Genomic DNA, 15358 nt, shown 5'->3' with positions numbered 1-15358 from the left:
TTTGGACAACACAAAGGTGTTGTATTTTTATTTGTCAAATCATAATTTCTGTGACGTTAGAGGAGTTTTGTCTCAGTGAACCACATGGTTGCTATGGTAAGTAAGTAAGTCTTTATTTCTAAGACTCTTTACAGAACATTATTCAGTATTATTCAGTATTATTCAGTATTATTCAGTATTATTCATTCACTCTGTACCTGCTGATGTAAACTACTGTTGTAGCCACAGCTGCCCTGGGGCAGACTGACAGAAGCTGCCATGCCACTCGGCGTCATCAGTCCCTCCAACCACCACCATCTCACACACCAGAGAAAGGCCCAGGCGACCCGGGAATCGAACCCAGAACCTTCTTGCTGTGAGGCATGAGTGCTAAACACTCAGCCACCGTGCCATGGTAACAGTGAGTGTGTTTACATGCACATCAATAACCCGGTTATGATCGGGTTTTTTGAGTGTCCCGGTTTCTTGATGGTGCATGTAAACACAGTAACCCGGTTTCCGTGTCCCGGTTATTAGAAACTGAGTTACTGTAGCTGGTTTATTCTGATAGTAACTGTGATACTGTGACATGTAAACACAGTATCCCGAATACTGCAACATAAAGTTGAGTCACATGTGTCCAAAAGACACTTTCCAGCCTTTCACCACAACAGTAGAGACATAAATAAATTGACCAACATAAATAAAGTGACAACATAAATAAAGTGACCAAACGAGTGAAATGACTGTAAAATAAAGAGCTGCGACCTGCACATGTGGTGCGACCTGCACTCGTCGTGCGACTGCACTGTGCGACCTCGTGCACTGCACTCGTGCGACCTGCACTCGTGCGACTGACGCACTCACTCGTGCGAAAAACGCTGAAAAACTAAAACATGAATTATATTAACTTTTATATTAATTTACCATCATTAGCGTCTCTTCTGTCACAGAAATAACACACATAATCCACAGAGTCGTGTTATTTAGTCCAAAAGAAACTGAACCACATCAGCGACACAAGCAGCGAGTTGTTTTTATCGCCGCTAACAGTTTATGCTAATTAGCCAAACGGTCTTAAGTTTCGTTTCTGTAAAACATAAACAAATGTGATCAGAGCTGAATGATCTGATCAAACGGGCTGATGTGTCTATAGTGTTTATGGTTTATATGTTGTAAAGTTGAGTTTATTTATTCTGCACAGTGGATTGTGGGAGATCTCGTAGCTCCTTAGCTTCTTATGCTAAAGGAGCTCACGGTTTGTATTTTTCCTGGTTTATTAAATTGATTTAAGTTCATTTTTGCTCTTGTGCATTTGTAAGATTATGTGAAGAAACCGGGACACTCCATTTGATCATGTCCACGTGGATATGAGTGTCCAGGTTTGTCAGAGCTCATGTAAACACAGTAACACGAACACTGACAGAACCGGGACATGGAGAATAACCGGGTTATTGATGTGCATGTGACGCTCTCACTGTTCCCTGTGTGATGTCATGATTTACAACAAAATCTGAATTTGAAATTTTGAATTGTATTTTTCATTTTTCTTTTTTTTTTTTTCATTTTTAGTAAAATCTTAAATATAATATTTTTAAACAGTGTTTTAGTGACTCGTGTGGTTCCACCTGCCTCAGACGCTTTAAGACATTTATTATAAAGGAAACTCTTGTATTTTCTCTAAATAAACTAAATAAAATAAACTGTATTCATTGTTTTACTGGACAAAAACATTTTTTCATCATAAATCAGACTTCGGGGCACAGGGAAACTTCATTATCAAAAATAAATCAGAACTCTACAAATACAAAAACACGTGTAATTACAGACAGTGCATCAAACTGATTTAAATGTTCTGTTCCAGGTTTCTGTACAATTCTGTAAATGTAAAAACAACAAACGAGCGACAAAAACAAAAGAATCTTCAGAGAATCTTCAAATAAACTTCAGATAATTCACTTTTTCTCCACACGTCCCCGTCTCCGAGCGACGCTTCTGTTCCATTTGTGCTTAAACTTCATATTTTACAAGCTACATTAAGTTTGTATTGATTCTTTGCGCTGACGTCGTGCGGGGGGAGTTCTACATGCATGTCTATGCCAGAATGTTCAGCAGTTTCCATCGTGACACAGAAAAGTTTTAAGATTGTCTGAAAACCAAAGATAATCTACAGAATAGATTTAAAGAGCAGGTGTTTGTTCGTGTGATCAGAGCCTCGTGGTCCTGTTCAGTCTGGTGAGTCAGGTCAGTCAGGTCAGTCAGGTCAGTCAGGTCTTTATGGTCTTTATGGTCTTGGATTGTGCTCAAATAAAACTCAGAGAAAATCACCCCCGAGAAAATTGATGACATCAGCTGCAAAGAATCAACAGGCAGGTTCACATTTTTCCTCCTTTGGGCCTGATGTGAGTAAAGTGAGCGGATTTTCAAAATAAAACACACAATAAAACCCGTCCCTGGTTTGTGGAGGTTGGTGATAGTAAAATAGTAAAACTGTTGTGCACTCGGCTCTAATGTGAGTCACTTTAGTCACATTTTCTTTGTGTTTTGTCGTTTTTAAGCAGATTTTCTGTATTTTACCCAAACAAATGTCAGTTTATGTTTCTCTTTACTGTCGCAGGATCAGATGGGTCCAAAATAGAGACACTGGGACATTTCTTGTATAAAACTGTGGAACAAATCAGTGGTTTTGTATAAATCTGCAGGGACAACTGGTCACTCGAGATTTGAGGTTAATTTAGTCCAGATACAGATTAGTTTTGGTCTTGTTCTAGTCCCAGTTTTCATGTCGTCTGAACGTAACAGTTTCACAGACGAGACAAGTGTCGTTCTGTTACACAAACTGGACCCTGTGAGCTTCAAGTCATGTTCTTATGATGTTCCCTTCTTAAAAACAGAGCTGGAGTTGTGTTTGTTTGAGTAAATCTTTATTCTGTTACATCTCCAAAGCTCCAAACGCTCTGCTCCCCCTTGTGATGTCATGAAGTGGTCGTTTTTCTGCTCCTTTTCCCTTTAGTTCAGTCGAGATCGGCGACTCCAGATGATTCTAGTGAAGCTGTGTTGGAGTTTAAAAACACAGTGGAGCACACAGTGGACATCACAAGGTGGAGCAGAGTGGAACGGGGAGGGTTTGTGTGATAAATATGTGGTTTCCTCGTCACAAATAGACCTGCAGTCGTGTTTTGTTTCATTCACATTAGAACAGAGAGAACAGCGTCACATGGGAACTTTAACCTTTTATATTTATAGCAGAGACATTTGTGTAAATCAGAGTGACCAGACGTCTTTATTTACCGTCTTTACAGTCCCAGTTTTGAGTCTGTGTCTCTGTCCCAACAGATTTATACAAAACAACTGATTTGTCCCAGTTTTATACAAGAAATGTCCCAGTGTCTCTATTTTGGACCAATCTGATCCTGCGACAGTAAAGAGAAACATAAACTGACATTTGTTTGGGTAAAATACAGAAAATCTGATTAAGAACGACAAAACACAAAGAAAATGTGACTAAAGTGACTCACATTAGAGCCGAGTGCACAACAGTTTTACTTCATTATGTTTTATTATGACCAACCTCCACAAACCAGGGACGTGTTTTATTGTGTGTTTTATTTTGAAAATCTCGTCCTGATGTGAACTCGTTCTTTATCCCGTTCCTCATGTGCACAGGACGTTGGCCAAATTCAATTAAACTGTTTCTATGGAAACTCTTGAAGTGATCAGAATGATAAAAAAGGTTTTAAAGTGGAGACAGACGGGAGCGGACGGGAGCGTCAGGCGCTGAGGTCCTGACAGTACGACCTGAAAACCCCGTGGTGTTTGAGCATCACACTCAGTAGAAACATGAGACAGTAAAGCAGCACGAGGACGAAGCCCGACATCCTCCTCATCCTCAGTTTACAAGAAGCAAAAGAAATGATCAAAAAGACGAGCGCCAAGAAAAACAACGAGACGAAACAGGCGAGTCCAGAGCTGCTGACGTCCAGGACGGTCCAGCCGTGGACGGCAGAGAAGAGCAGCCAGGACACGGGCAGTCTGCGGGGACACGGGGACAAGGGGACACGGGGACGGACGGGGAGGACGAGGAGGACGAGGAGGACGAGGAGGACGAGGAGGACGAGGAGGAGGAGGACGAGGGAGGAGAACAGGGAGGATGGGGAGACACGAGGAGGACGGGGGGGAGGATGAGAATGAGAGACGGGGAGGACAGGGAGGACGGGGACATGAGGAGGAGGAGGAGACACAAGGATGACGGAGAGGACAGGGAGGACGAAGAGGAGACACAGGGAGGATGCGGAGGATGAGGAGAGACAAGGAGAGACGAGGAGGACGACGAGGAGGACGAGGAGGACGAGGAGGAGACACAGGGAGGAGACACGGGGAGGACAGTGAGGAGTTAAAGTGTGTTCTAACAAATAAAATAATCATAATAAAGCGGTGGGTTTTATCCTGCGTCTTTTCAAACTCTAGAGACACTTTACACTTTTCTTCACTCACACTCTGGTCTCTACTGCAGCCACAGCCGCCCTGGGACAGACGGACAGAACAGAGGCTGCCAGTCTGATTTAACACGACTCTCGTCCAGTTACTGTGATCATGTTTTTATAAACACAGATTCTGCTGCAAAAAACACTTTGCCTCCAGCAGGAAAACAAAGATTTGCTAATTCCTTTATTCCCTTTGAACTTCGGCTCCTAAACACACAGACGTGAAACAGACTGAGCCAAGTGTTTGTTTATATATTTGTCTTTTATTGTTTTAATGTTGTTCTGTTTGGCCTTTGCATTTTGTGTCTCATTTACACTGACGCTCAGAACTGTTTGTGTTTTATGCTGTAATCTGGGACTGAACCAGAATTGAACCTTTTCTCTCGTCATACAGAGTGATGCTCAAAGGCACAGGGGCAGAGGGTGAGGCTCGGCTAAAACAGTGTCAAATTAAATAAATGCAGATTTTCTCCTCCACAGAAACACGACGCTCCTTCAAACGTTCTGTTTGTCTCCGTCTTGACTCTGACTTCACACTCAGATCAAATGTGAAATGTGAAAATGTTCTGGGGTCAGATTCTTTGTAGAAATCACACTGTTGTATTTGTGTTTAAGAAGAACATTATGACCTCTTGTATAAAACTGAGATTTTATATTTTATTACTTTTCTATTTTATTTTGACTTGTACATTTACATCTGGGTTCAGTCAAGTGTTAACGGAGGAAACAGGGTCAGATTTTTGACATTCAAATGTCTCTTATTCAGAAACTAGAGGAACTATTGAAATAAGTAAAGTATCAGAATGTAGGAAAGAGTTACACTCCAACAGGGTCAAGTTAAACCTGTGAGATTCTTTCAAGTTGTTCACAAAAAATTAAAAAACTCATGTTGGTAACGGAGGGAATGAAATATGCAGCACTTTTTGGTCAATAAATCCAAACAGTGATAACTCTTGGTTCTCACTTCCATATCCTTAACAAACTGGTTTGAATATTTGCTTCATATAGTTTTCTACCATATGGTACAAGATTAGGTTGAAAAACCTCTGACTTTTTGACTCATGAGATTTTTTATTAAGAAAGTTCATGGTAACGGAGGGAAAAGTAACGGAGGGAAAATTGTACAAACAAGTAGAAGGTGCAGGATTTTACATCATTTGTCGCTTTTTTCTTCTGAAAACTTTAATATTACTTCAAAATGAAAGAAACTATTTCTATAAAATATGTCAGTCCTTCCAACAACATTTTTATCATTTTAAATATATATATATTTTTAAAATCCTGTCCCTTCATCAACAGTTCAAAGATGGAATAACACAAGATATGATGAAATACAAACATTTATTTACATGATTTTTGGGTCTTTGAAATTTGGGAAATAATTTTTGTTCCATGTTTCATTCATGGTCTGTTTAAAACAGATGGAACTTTAGAACCAAAAATGGAACAGAAAAAAGGTCAACAGTTTGATAAACTCGAGTACATATGTATCTGTTCAATACAGTTTTATATCAGATGAATTAACTTAAATTTTTACCTCCGCCAAGGAGGTTATGTTTTTGCCGGCGTTTGTCTGTTTGTTTGTTTGTTTGTTTGTCTGTTTGTTGTTTGTTTGTTTGTTTGTTTGTCTGTTAGCAACATAACACAAAAAGTTATGGACCGATTTTGATGAAATTTTCAGGATTTGTTGGAAATGTGAAAAGGAAGAACTGATTTCATTTTGGGGCTGATCCGGAAGAAATCCTGGATTCTGGATCACTTTGAAATTTGAGTTAACATTGTGGTAAATGGGGCCAAAAATTTTGTTTCTCAATATCTGGGTTAATTATTGACCAAACCCCATGAAATTTGACTCAGGGATGGACAATGGGATCCTCTTTCATATTCCAAAGGCTGATCCAGATCTGATCCAGCAAGACTGATTTTATCGCAATTTATATAAAAATGGGGGTGGTCCTTGTCGTCCTCTCTCACTGCTTTTCTACTTGGTCTTGTTGTTTACTTCTGCTTGACTGGGCCCAGATGTATAATTATGTTTTATGTGACTCTTGCTTTTTTTTGCTTCTTATTTAGAATTTATTATTACATTTATATTTTTACTCTTTGTTTTTATATTTTATTGTGACGTGTGACTCCTGTGTCCAGATCATTTCCATGTGGATCAATAAAGTTTGTCTAAATCTAAGTTTAAAACCTCGGTCTTACCCCAGCGTGACCTCGTAGATGTTGCTCCCTAAAGCGATGGAGGTCGCCATGGCGCCCAGACCGCGGCGAGTCGTGATCAGAGCCGTGAGGAGCACGGGGAGGTTCACCTGAGCGCTCGCCTGCTCCAGGACGTGATCCGGGACGAACACGGTCTCTGCCACCTGAACAACAAACAACAACAACAACAACAACAACAATGATGTTTACTGTATTTTTCAGACGATAAGTGTGACTATTGTTGGTGGTTTGTGTGTTTCCTGTGACTTATTCTCCAGGACTAAAACAAGACTAAAACAGGACTAAACCAGGACTAAAACAGGACTGAACCAGGACTAAAACAGGACTAAACCAGGACTAAACCAGGACTAAACCAGGAAACCAGGACTAAACCAGGACTGAACCAGGACTGGGGACTAAACCAGAAACCAGGACTAAACCAGGACTGAACCAGGACTGAACCAGGACTAAAGGAACCAGGACTAAAACAGGACTAACTGTTTTCAATCCGAGTCTGGTCCTGTCTCAATCACAGTCTGGTAACAGTCTGGTCCTGGACCTGTTTCAGTCCTGTTTTAGTCCTGGTTCTAATCCTGGTTTTAGTCCTGGTTTTAAGCCTGGTTTAGTCCTGGTTTAGTCCTGGTTTAGTACTGGTTTAGTCCTGGTTTAGTCCTGGTTTAGTCCTGGTTTAGTCCTGGTTTAGACCTGGTTTTAGTCCTGGTTTAGTCCTGGTTTAGTCCTGGTTTAGTCCTGGCCTGGTTTAGTCCTTTTAGAGTCCTGGTTTAGTCCTGGTTAGTCCTAGTCCTAACAGTCCTGAAACCTGGCCTTTATCTTTTTTTTTTTTCATTCTTCACTTAAAAACAAAATTGAAAACTGAAAAAAACCCAAATCGCTGTCAAGAAAATCATTGTTTTTTGTTTTCTTATTTTTGGTTTTATTTTGAAAAAGGAATGAACGAACGACACACGGATCAGAAAGACCCGGATCATTGTAACTGGAGCAGAGTCTGAGTCTGACGACAGCGACACAGAAGAGTTTGTGTGGCTCTGTTTCCCTCCGGAGGTCGAGGTCGAGTTGTTCAGAAGTGACACGAGGATGAAGAACTGAAGTGATTTAGTGATTTGGAGTGAGACAGGAGAGTTTGTTCAAACTTGTTCTGTTCTGTTGTTTATAGTTTATCTGAAGAACTGTGAAATATGTGACATTAACAGTCTGTTCTTCTCTCTTCTGTTGTTTTTACTACAACTTCACTGAAAACAGGAAATGTTGGCTCCTGATCTCTCATTTTATCAAAGAAATTTTGCCCAAAAAGTCTGACTTATGTGTTTTCTTCTCCTTCATTCTGCATTTTTTTGGCAGCAACTTACAGTCCAAAAAAATCAGTATATTTATATGATCACAGTTTACACGTCCTGGTTCTGTCACCAAAGTTTCACAGTGCGGCATTAAACGCATCTGTTCCTATAGTTACAGGTCAGATCAGTGGAGCGGCCGACTCACAGGAAAAATGAAGTTATTTTTGAGCAATTTTTATTTTTTTTGTAATTGACCCACAGTGGTCAGGAGGGACTTTATTTGGTCCAGTTACAAATAAAACAAAGGTCTGAGGGCTTCATTTATTTATGTTAAATACTGGAGCTCGATCGATCAATTTCACTAAATTATAAAAAAAAAAAAAAAAGGGTAGTAAAAACTGGAACAGTTCGATGCAGCAAAACTTGAATTTCCCTCAGGATCAGTGAAGTGTCTCTGTCGCCCTCTAGTGGCTTTGTTCAAAACTATTTGTGTCTCTCTTCATTTGTCTATAAAATAATAAATAATAATAAACTTCCACAGGCTTTAGTTTGATGACCCCTGGTTTATTTGATCCAGGAATAAATCAATTCAGCTCTAAAATCAGAGTTAAACCAAACACTTCCTTCAGAATTAAGTTTAATTCTGAATCATCATTTTCAATAAGAATTAAGTGTTTACATGGACTTTTTTAAAAAGGAATTCATTTTTATTCAGAACTAAATTATTTTTATTTGTGTTTCAATCTCTCATGTGAACATGTCAGTTGTTCTGAGGTTCTGACCTTATGAGTCCACCACTGGATCAGGTACAGGAAGAGGCTCATCCAGACCAGGGACCCGAGCAGAGACAGAACCACGAACCTCCGGGAATCCTACGAAAAAAAAAAAAAAAAACAAAAAAAACAAAAAAAACAAAAACAAATGAAGTTTAAAGTGAATTTGGAGGGTCACTGTGTCCTGTCCTCTGCTCCTGGGACTGAGATCTTCAGCTGGAGGATCTCAGAGCTGCAGCATGAACCTGAGACGCACACAGACTCAGGGAGAACATCCACACTCCACAGAGACAAACCCGAGTGACCCGAGTGACCCGAGTGACCCGAGTGACCCGAGTGACCCGAGTGACCCGCGTGACCCGAGTGACCCGAGTGACCGAACCCAGAAGACGTTATAGAGTTTACAGTTTTAGAGTTTAGAGTTTGCGTGTTACCTGTTTGCGTACGTTGGGCAGAGTGATTTTAGAGTTTTAGAGTTTTAGGGTTTTAAAGTTTTAGAGTTTTAGAGTCTTAGGGTTTAGAGTTTGAGGGTTTCAGATTTTGTGTGGTACCTGTTTGCGGACGTCGTGCAGAGTGATTTTAGAGTTTTAGAGTTTAGAGTTTGTGTGTTACTTGTTTGCGGACGTTGGGCAGAGTGATTTTAGAGTTTTAGGGTTTTAGAGTTTAGAGTTAAAGAGTTTAGAGGTTTAGAGTTTAGAGTTACAGAGTTTATAGTTTTAGAGTCTTCGTGTTACCTGTTTGCGGACGTTGGGCAGAGTGATTTTACAGAGTTTTAGAGTTTCAAAGTTTCAGAGTTTTAGAGTTTAGAGTTTTAGCGTTTGTGTGTTACCTGTTTGCGGACGTCGGGCAGAGTGATTTTAGAGTTTTAGAGTTTTAGAGTTTAGAGTTAAAGAGTTTAGAGGTTTAGAGTTATAGAGTTTGTGTGTTACCTGTTTGTGGATGTTGGGCAGAGTGATTTCAGAGTTTAGAGTTTTAGAGTTATAGAGTTTAGAGGTTTAGAGTTATAGAGTTTAGAGTCTGTGTGTTACCTGTTTGCGGACGTCGGGCAGAGTGACTTTAGAGTTTTTTAGAGTTATAGAGTTTAGAGTTTGCGTGTTACCTGTTTGCGGACGTCGGGCAGGGTGATTTTAGAGTTTAGAGTTTAGAGTAGAGTTTAGAGTTATAGAGTTTAGAGTTTGCGTGGTACCTGTTTGCGGACGTCGGGCAGGGTGATCCACAGAGGGAGCAGTGGCGGCAGGTGCAGCAGGTGCAGCAGGCGGGCGCAGCGGGTCGCGGGGCAGCGCAGGGTCAGAGGTCGGAGCTCCTCCGGGACCTCGGCTCCGGTCTCGACCGGCTCCTCCGGCTCAGAGCCCGAGCGCCTCACGTCTTTGTGGCTCCCAGTGTGGTTTCGAGAAGCTTCGTCTGAGCCGTCGCCCACCGCCTCCTGCACAAGACACGAGTTTAAACCTTTGGTAGAAACGTTTACGTCCAGAGTTTATCGGGCGAAGGACGAGAGACGAAGGACGAGAGACGAAGTCCACGAGACGAGACACGAGACGAGACTGAATCTTTTTTTTTTTTTTTTTTTTTTAACTTGTTTTTATTAAATAATTTTGGTGCAAGCCACATAATTATGAAAATGACAATAAAGTGACAGTATAGATACAGTCACACACAGTCTCCTCATTCATCATTCATCATCTACACACACACACACTACAACAAAAATCCTACAAAAGATCATCATCCTTTTGAAATATCGGCCTGAACTGAAGATCATTTGTCCATGAATAAATCTGTCTTCATTTGTAACCTTGCAGTTATTTGCTCCATATGATCTATCCTTTATTTTATTTTTCCACTGGGTGATTCTGGGGCAGTGGCCTGAGCCAGGAGACCGTTATCATTTTTTTTGCAATTAAAAGTAAAATTTTTAACAAATGAAAATGGCTATTTGTTCTTAAGTCGTTTGGAAAAATTCCCAACAGAACAAGACATGGCTCTAATATAATTCTGATCCCCAAACAGTTTTCAATTTCACATTGCACGTCCCTCCAAAATGTTGTCAGTTTAGGACAATCCCAGAATATATGGGAATGATCCTCCACCAGACCACAGCCCCTCCAGCACTTATCTGAGGTTCCACCAAACTGACATGTAATAAACGGAGTTCTAAACAATCTAATTTTAGTTTTCCATTCAAATTCATTTAGTACTGGGCTGTTTGTAATTTTATATCCCTCCCGAAGTGTCCGATCCCAGTCCTCATCCTTAATTATTGTGTTCATTTCTAATTCCCATTTCTCCTTCATATGCAGTGTGTTTCTCTGTGGTAGCATCTTGTAATATTTTGAAGATAGACTGAATCTTTTTAAGACGAGATTTTTACATTATTTACCAAATAATGTCAAAGTCTGAGGTGTTCAGATTTAGTTCAGTTTAGCTTTTAATTAAATTATTATATTAGTTTTAAATTTAATTACTATTATTATTATTTTATTTAGTCTAAATCTAATTTAGACTTCCATTTTTATTTTTTATTTTTTTGAGGAGCTTTATGTTTTATGTTTCTGTTTAAACGTCTGTTTTTATGGATGAATCTCTGAGTTGGGGGCTGTTTTATTTTTAATCATTATAATTTTTCTGTCGCAGGTGAAGCTCTTCGTGCTTCATTTCAAATGTATGAAAATTCATTGTACAAATAAAGTTTCACTGATAGATTTTGTTTTCTTCTGTACTTTAACTTCGTGGGTTCTTTTTTTAAAGTCAGTACAGTAAAGTGGATTTATCTTGTTGATGTTTAAGTCTGCTGCTTGCGATGGTTTTACTCTTTAAAAAAGAAACCAAGAAGTTAAAGTTTGACTCTTTATGAATTATTGGTTTATTCATTTTGTCTTGGTTCTTGCTCTTATTTGATTTTACTAGTTTTCTTGTTTTAACGAAGACAAGTGGAGTTAATTCGAGTTTATTTTATATTTCTATTGGATTTGTTTTATTTGTTTTGTGCAGAACTTTGGAAGCTGTTTTTGTTTATGGTTTGGGTTTTGTTGAAATTATGACATAGAATTTCATATTAATATTTATATTTATCCATATGGAAAATTGATTATATATTATATATATTATATATATATATATATATATATATATATATTCAGTCATCAGGATTTAAAGTAGCGACTTAAATGTAGTTAATAAGGGAAACAGATAATCCTTAAAACAAAGACAATTCATTATTTACAGTAAAAAATATATATATATATAAATTACAAACACATTATTATTACATTATTATTATTGTTGTAATAATTATAATAATAAAAAAATTAAAAAGGGGGGAGAGAAAAAAGAAATGCCTTTAAAATGATGCTTTATGATTGTAAGAAATAGTAAATAATGATGAAAGGAATTTTAGTTAGTTATGTGACTAAAAATGTTAATTAAAAAATGAGAAGAAAAATCAACTGGCCAAAATATCGATATATAAGAGAATTTGTGGTGGGTGTTGCTCTACAATTTTGTGTTTTGTTTTTGTGTTGATTATTATATTTTGTTAAATGTTTTATTCTGTTGTTTTTAATTTAATAAAAAAAAAATGTTTTGTTTATGAAATGTGTTATAAAAATAAAGTGGTTTGGTCTTGTATTTCAAAGACAAAGTGACTGAGATAAACTTTGACGTGTGATCAAAAAAAACAAAAACAAAATCAAACCTGAAGATCCCGTGAGTCAGAATAATAATATTTCTAAGTTCTGTTGTGGGAAACAGATCGTTTACGTTCCACAGAGTCCAAACAGACAGAAGAACATCCACTTTGACCTAAACCTTCACAGAAGTCAGCGTGTGTTTGTATTTTCTCCGAGTAAACTCACCTTTCCGTGCTCGTTCATGGCGATCACCGTTCCTCTGTGTCTGTGCAGGAGGCCCTTCACGAAACCTCTCGATCTGCACGTTGTACTTCATGAAGACCACGTACAGACAGTAGCCGCCCACCAGCATCAGACTCTCCCACCACAGGATCACGCCGTCCAGGAGGAAGAGCACGAGGAGGATCAGGTCCAGCACGTAGAAGGACACGTCCCTGAAGAGCGGCCACCAGGTCAAGCGGAGCGCCTCACGAGAAAACAGAGCGCACGTCCCCGTCACGAACAAGACGTTGAAGACGGCCGAGCCCACGATGGCGTCCACCCCCGGCTTCTCCCCCGTCAGGAAGAGCCCCGCGAAGAACGCAAAGAATCTGGGGGTGGAACAGGCGGCCGCCACGACGGTCGCCCCCGCCACGCTCTGAGATAAGCCGAAAACATCTGCGATCACTCCGAGCGCAGGGACGAAAAACTCCCGCAGAAGAATCACCAGGGACGCGAACACGTAGACGATCCCGGCGACGTGTAAAAGCACCCAGCCTCTCCTCAGCTCCTCCACCGAGAACAAGTCCGCGGGGAACCTCTCCGCCGCTCTCGGGGGCTGCGTCGTCGCCGGAGGAGCAGAGGTGGAGGCGTCGGTGGTCTTGAACGTCTCGCGGGAGACGGTGGTGGGCCGAGGAGCGCTGGGGGTGGTGGAGTCTTCGGGCTGCGTGTCCAGGTCGCGTAAGAAGTTGGTTTCTCGCGTGGTCTGGGCGGTGGTCTGGGCGGACGGGGGGTGCAGCTCTTGGATGGAAGTGTCGTCCTCGTCTGGGCTTTTATTTGGGTTTTCCGTGATCACGTCGTTGGATCCGGCGCCGAACACGCACAGGAACATGGCGTAAAGGAAAAAGCACTTAGGTTTCCACTTCATCCTGTTTGTTTACGTCTCTCACCACAGTAAAGTCTCTGTAAAATGATCAGAACACAGGATTATACAACAACACCAGAGAACAGAGCAGCTTCACTCTCACACATCACAAACATGTGGACAGTGTTGGGAAGTTTACTTTTAAAATGTAATCCCCTACAGATTACAGATTACACAGACCAAAATGTAGTTTGTAACGTAATCCATTAAATTACTTAAAGTGAGTAATGTAATCTGATTACTTTGGATTACTTGATTTGCTGTAGAGAAACAAAGACGAGGAAATCTTCACATAAGAAGTTTTGTCTGATAAAAGAAAATGAAAAGTCCAAACTTTACTGAACCAAATTAAAAATATTATTGATAGAAAACGAAGAAACACGTCCACACAGCAGGATTTAGTCCTGTTAAATCCTGTTTTAGACCTGGTTTAGACCTGGTTTAGACCTGGTTTAGACCTGGTTTAGTCCTGGTTTATACCTGGTTTTAGACCTGGTTTAGACCTGGTTTAGTCCTGGTTTATACCTGGTTTTAGACCTGGTTTAGACCTGGTTTAGTCCTGGTTTAGTCCTGTTTTGGTCCTGGTTTAGTCCTTGTTTAGACCTGGTTTTAGTCCTGGTTTAGTCCTGTTTTAGTCCTGTTTTAGTCCTTGTTTAGACCTGGTTTAGTCCTGGTTTAGTCCTGTTTTAGTCCTTGTTTAGACCTGGTTTTAGTCCTGGTTTAGTCCTGTTTTAGTCCTTGTTTAGACCTGGTTTTAGTCCTGTTTAGTCCTGTTTAGTCCTGTTTTAGTCCTGTTTTAGTCCTTGTTTAGACCTGGTTTTAGACCTGGTTTTAGTCCTGGTTTAGTCCTGGTTTAGACCTGGTTTTAGATCTATTTTAGACCTGGTTTAGTCCTGGTTTAGTCCTGGTTTATACCTGGTTTATACCTGGTTTAGACCTGGTTTTAGATCTGTTTTAGTCCTGGTTTAGTCCTTGTTTAGACCTGGTTTTAGACCTGGTTTAGATCTAGTCTAGATCTAGTTTAGACCTGGTTTTAGTCCTGGTTTAGACCTGGTTTTAGACCTGGTTTAGATCTAGTCTAGATCTAGTTTAGACCTGGTTTTAGTCCTGGTTTAGACCTGGTTTAGTTTCCGGCAATGAGTGGAATTCCTGGAAAAAAAAAAAAAGGGGGATACAGCCCCAAATGTGAAAACAAGAAAATCCCGCTGTGTGATCCATTTATTTCAGCAAAGTAACTGTAATCCAATTCCCACTCACTGAAACAGTAACTGTAACTGAATCCAGTTACTCATCATTTGTACTCTGATTATGTAACTCTGGTACATGTAATCTGTTACTCCCCAACACTGCACATTGGTCACACATGACACAGATGCACAGCGTTTCAAAACCTTAAAACACTAAAGTGCAAAGTCTAAAAGAAGAGGCGGCTCGTGGAAACTGCTCAGAAACAGAATTTACATCATTTTACTGGAAAAAAATTGACAAAAACATCAGCAGACAGTTTTAGATGAGCTGAAAAAACCTCCTCCGCGCGTTTGGATCGACACAAAAACAACTACTAAACTTTTTATGCAACTTTCCGGGTCCTGGATGGAAAATTATGAGACTTTTGCTAAGAAGAAGGAGACAGTTGTGAAAAGTCCTACCTTAAGGCGTGTAGTTTTTTGCAGATGTTGAAGTCAAACAGCTCTTCTCTGCCCCCCGTGGACAAAACAAATAAGAGCGTTGTTTTTAAACCGAAACTCTTAAACAAATCTCAATCTTAATCTCAATTCAATCTAAATTCAGATAAATCCTCTGAACACTTTTAGGAGGAAACATTTCCTGGAGTCGACGTTTAGAAAGAAAATCTGCAAAACGAATCAACGCGGAA

General features: G+C 40.0%; 1 protein-coding gene across 1 annotated transcript; it reads right to left on the bottom strand.

Annotated features, from left to right (window-relative positions):
* Positions 1 to 3529: 3529 nt before the first annotated feature.
* On the bottom strand, positions 3530 to 15180 carry LOC110163815 (sodium/potassium/calcium exchanger 1-like). Its single transcript, XM_055155933.1, has 6 exons — positions 15132 to 15180; positions 12585 to 13520; positions 9920 to 10179; positions 8743 to 8832; positions 6669 to 6829; positions 3530 to 4011 (listed from the first exon to the last, which is right to left on the bottom strand). The coding sequence occupies exons 2-6, from the start codon at positions 13483 to 13485 to the stop codon at positions 3750 to 3752; spliced, it is 1674 nt and encodes a 557-aa protein (XP_055011908.1). The 5' UTR covers positions 13486 to 13520; positions 15132 to 15180; the 3' UTR covers positions 3530 to 3749.
* Between the last annotated feature and the right edge of the window lie 178 nt (positions 15181 to 15358).

Source organism: Boleophthalmus pectinirostris, unplaced genomic scaffold (genome assembly GCF_026225935.1).
Source record: "Boleophthalmus pectinirostris isolate CB_2022bp ecotype Guang Dong unplaced genomic scaffold, ASM2622593v1 HiC_scaffold_2, whole genome shotgun sequence".
Classification (NCBI taxonomy): Eukaryota; Metazoa; Chordata; class Actinopteri; order Gobiiformes; family Gobiidae; genus Boleophthalmus; species Boleophthalmus pectinirostris.
Note: the sequence above shows the minus strand (reverse complement) of the source record. Positions and strands in the feature narration are given on the sequence as shown.

Excerpts from the sequence above, each read along its gene's own strand:
- LOC110163815 (XM_055155933.1), bottom strand. The coding sequence starts at position 13,485 with ATGAAGTGGAAACCTAAGTGCTTTTTCCTTTACGCCATGTTCCTGTGC. Across the intron at positions 10,180-12,584 it reads CCATGAACGAGCACGGAAAG|GTTTAAACTCGTGTCTTGTG; the intron begins GTGAGTTTACTC and ends TTTCTACCAAAG. Across the intron at positions 8,833-9,919 it reads TGCCCGACGTCCGCAAACAG|GATTCCCGGAGGTTCGTGGT; the intron begins GTACCACGCAAA and ends TTTTTTTCGTAG.